This window comes from Silene latifolia, chromosome Y, assembly GCF_048544455.1.
Source record: "Silene latifolia isolate original U9 population chromosome Y, ASM4854445v1, whole genome shotgun sequence".
NCBI lineage: Eukaryota > Viridiplantae > Streptophyta > Magnoliopsida > Caryophyllales > Caryophyllaceae > Silene > Silene latifolia.
In genome coordinates, this window is record NC_133538.1 from 110,824,458 (window position 1) to 110,828,382 (window position 3,925).

The 3,925-nt window shown below is 35.1% G+C and overlaps 1 protein-coding gene across 1 annotated transcript; it reads right to left on the reverse strand.

Annotated features, from left to right (window-relative positions):
* Window positions 1–1,123: 1,123 nt before the first annotated feature.
* Window positions 1,124–3,462, reverse strand: LOC141628733 (protein FAR-RED IMPAIRED RESPONSE 1-like). Its single transcript, XM_074441831.1, has 4 exons — window positions 2,948–3,462; window positions 2,634–2,725; window positions 1,472–1,768; window positions 1,124–1,371 (listed from the first exon to the last, which is right to left on the reverse strand). Exons 1-4 carry the CDS (start codon window positions 3,460–3,462, stop codon window positions 1,124–1,126), a joined length of 1,152 nt encoding a protein of 383 aa, XP_074297932.1.
* Between the last annotated feature and the right edge of the window lie 463 nt (window positions 3,463–3,925).

The following is a 3,925-nucleotide window of genomic DNA, read 5'->3' on the forward strand; positions in this document are numbered from 1 at the left end:
TTTGGATGTCAGAACGGACAGGGGGTACGAGATTACTAGCTTTGACCATCGGCAAATCCCGTTCAGGCGCCAAACACCCGTTCCTAACATAATAGAATCAGGGATTTTCTATATGATGTATATGCTGATGTACGAGGGTCAACCCTTTGAGCATCTAGACTTGGAGAGGAAGAGGAATCGAGGGTACTTGGTAGTCGAGTTGGTGGCGACCCTTGTATTAGCTGACATAAATGTCAACAGAGACGTTTTTGAAGCAAAGTTGAATGGGTTTATCGCTGGAAAAGAAGATTTATGGGGCAAGTTACAAAAGAAGCGCAAAATTAAGGCTGTGTTATCGAAAAAGTAAACAATTTGAGGACATATTTTTGATTGAAATGTATTTTGTTTGGCAATGTTGAAGTTAGAAAAGAATGTTGACTATTTGTATTTTGGTTGGCAATGTTTACACTAATGTGTGTAATGGTAAATTGCAAGTGTAATCATTACAGTAATGAAGAGTAATGGTAAATTACACTAATGAAGTGTAATGGTTGACTATTTTTTGGCAGTTATAATCATACTTTTTTCAAAGTATAAATGTAACTAAATTGCAAGTGTAACTGTTATCACACTTGCAATTTAGTCACATTTACACTTTAAGTGTAACTGTTAACACACTTAAAGTGTAAATGTTTAACACTGAAATTGAAGAATAGTTTCATTCAGATGAAACTATTATTGAAAGTGTAAACTTTATCATACTGAAAGTGTGAATGTAAACACACTAAAATTGAATTTCAGTGTAAATGTGGTGACATGGGAAGTGTAAATGTGGTGACATGGGAAGTGTAAATGTTAACACAAGTTACTTGAAAATAAGTATAACTGTTACTTGAAATAACATAAGTAATCCAAAATAAGTCCAAGTAACACAATGTTTGGCTATCTAATAAAACAGAGAGATTTTGGTCTTATGACAGTGTAACTCTAACGTTGGTGTTACTAAAAGTTACACCAACTGCAGTTCAAAGTTACGCTGCCATGAGACCAATTCCTAATCGCTCGCTCCAGTTATAGCACATCAAAGTTTGAAGTTACACACTCAAAATATATAGAGCAACATTTGTCACTGCTCTGACGTCTATTATTGTTCTGATTCCAGCTCTTCCTCCTCCTCTCCTTCATCCTCTTCTGGTTCAGACGACCCTTCGCACAATGGTGTGTGTGCTGAGAAGGGGTTAGGGCAGTTCCTCTTATCGTGATTTGTCAATCTCTTGCAATTCTTACACTTACGTTTGGGTTCCCTAGCCAACACCATTGCTTTTGTTTTGGCTGACAGCAATCTTTTTCCGATACCCTTGTTTTTCGAATTCTTTGGTGGCAATATCGTCACTACCTCACATGCCGTACAATTCATAAATTTCTCCATTTGTTGATTTTTATTCAACACTTCCCCTAATGGTGACAGCGACTCTTTAAATGTCCTAATTACAGCTAGAAAATTTGTCAACATTAGCTACTCCTTTGTCTCGAAGGAGCCCTACAGCTTCATGAACTTCTGACCACATTATTGACATTGCAATTTGTTTTTCATCGATGACTTGCATGTTTTCTGTCCCTTCACCATTACTATTGAAAATCCTTAATCGGAGATACTCTTTCATCCATCTATTTACAACATAATCTTCTGGTATAGTCTTTCCACTTGCTGAAAAAATCCATATTATATGGCGGCATAGGATTCCGGTTCTTTTAAACATCGTACAACTGCAGCTTGCTTTACGTGTACCTGTATCATCAGTTAAAGCTAGCATGTAAGTGTGAATGTTAAAAATAGTGTAACGGATTATATAAAAATTTAAATGAGATAAAAACAGAAACTGTAAATGACATATCATGAAAAGTGTAAATGTCATTTGATGTAAAGTGTAAATGTCATGAATTGTAAAGCGTAAATGTTAAGTTATTAGAAGTGTAAATGTAAACTTATAGAAAGTGTAAATGTCATGAACTGTAAAGTGTAAATGTTAAGTTATAAGAAGTGTAAATGTTAAGTTATAGGAATTTAAATGAGATAAAATCAGAAAGTGTAAATGTCATATGATGTAAAGTGTAAATGTGATGAACAGTAAAGTGTAAATGTCATGAAGTGGAAAAGTGTAAATGTTAAGGTATAGGAAGTGTAAATGTAATATCATGGAAAGTGTAAATGTCATATAATCTAAAGTGTAAATGTCATGAACTGTAAAGTGTGAATGTTAAGTTATAAGAAGTGTAAAGTGTAAATGTCATATAAGAAGTGTAAATGTTATGTTATACAAAGTGTAAATGTAATATCATGGAAAGTGTAAATGTCATATAATGTAAAGTGTAAATGTCATATCATTTTAAAGTGTAAATATCATTGAAAGTGTAAATGTCATGAAGTGGAAAAGTGTAAATGTTAAGTTATAGGAAGTGTAAATGTCATATCATTGAAAGTGTAAATGTAATATCATGGAAAGTGTAAATGTCATATAATGTAAAGTGTAAATGTCATATCATTTTAAAGTGTAAATGTAATATCATTGAAAGTGTAAATGTCATGAACTAGAAAGTGTATATGTTATGAACTGGAAAAGTGTAAATGTTAAGGTATAGGAAGTGTAAGCTACCTGGACTGTATGCAACTTCAAAATTCTTCTTCCTAGATGAATCTTTGACAGTAGTTATCTCTAGCTCGCCTCTCTCAGTGAAACCTCCTGTTCTACATGTATCAATTGAGAAGATGGCTTATTCTTTGAATTTCTAGAAAGCTGAATAGGTGTACACCTTTGCAGCATGAATCTCTAATGCCAGATGTGTTGACGCCGCTACGGACGAGTGCTTATCCATATTGTCAAGCTGCTTCTATGTAAGTCTTTATTGGTCCATAGCGCTCTCGAAACGCATCCAAAACTCAACCAATGTTCCTGACTTATGCTCAAACCTCTTGAAAAAGCTATTTTCGCTCTTTGATCTTTGAGTCGTCCTCATAATCGACGCCAACCTCAAGTCTCTGCAATGCGCCATCACCCACTGTCCCCTTATAGCATACGTATCTGCAAACCAATCATTTACGCCAACACCATGATCTTCAATTATTCGCTCCCAGATACTATCAAATTCTACTGCTTCAAGCTCATTGTCCCATATAATGTCATTAATTTTACACATGAAGTCATTATAATCACTCCTAGAGACACCAAACTTACTGGGCATTTTGTTCATTATATGCCACATACAGAACCGATGGCGAGCTGTTTTGAAAACAAGAGGGACAGATTTGATAATACCTAGGTCGTGATCTGTAATTATGTACTCGGGTTCCTTACCCCCTATTGCTTGTAAAAACCGGCTGAAAACCCAATTAAATGACTCATAATCTTCCCTTGCAATTAGAGCCCCACAGAACGTCACAGATCCTTTATGGTGGTCAACACCTGTGAATGGTGTGAATACCATAGAATACTTATTGGTGGAGTAAGTTGGGTCGAATGACACCGCATCACCAAAAATTTTGTAATTATCTCGGGCAGTACCGTCCGCTCATATGGCTCTATGTAGGCTGCCATCATCGTCAAGGTCATAGTCAAAGTAGAAACCTATTCTTGTTTCAGTCATTTCCTTGAAATGGTCAACAAACAACTGACCATCCCGTTCGTGAATGAAACATTTAACATCCCTATGGAAGTTCTTAAAATCATTTAAGCTTGCTCCAATGTTCTCGAATTCATTCACTTGTTCTTTGCAGATTCTGTATGTCTTTGTTGCTCCTATCTTCATCTGCCAATCAATCATTAATAGATACGTCATATAAATATAACATGAATGAAATTATTTATTTAGTATAGAGAGTGATTATATATTACAAACCCTTGAGTTCAAAACGATTATCATCTTGTGATAATCTGTTATGTTACGCGAC

Bases quoted from the DNA above. Each gene is read 5' to 3' on its own strand.
- LOC141628733 (XM_074441831.1), bottom strand. From the start codon at position 3,462: ATGGTATTCACACCATTCACAGGTGTTGACCACCATAAAGGATCTGTG. The intron at 2,726-2,947 runs GTTTGAGCATAA...TGATACATGTAG, and splicing joins GAAAATAGCTTTTTCAAGAG to AACAGGAGGTTTCACTGAGA. The intron at 1,372-1,471 runs GTAATTAGGACA...CATGTGAGGTAG, and splicing joins TGTTGACAAATTTTCTAGCT to TGACGATATTGCCACCAAAG.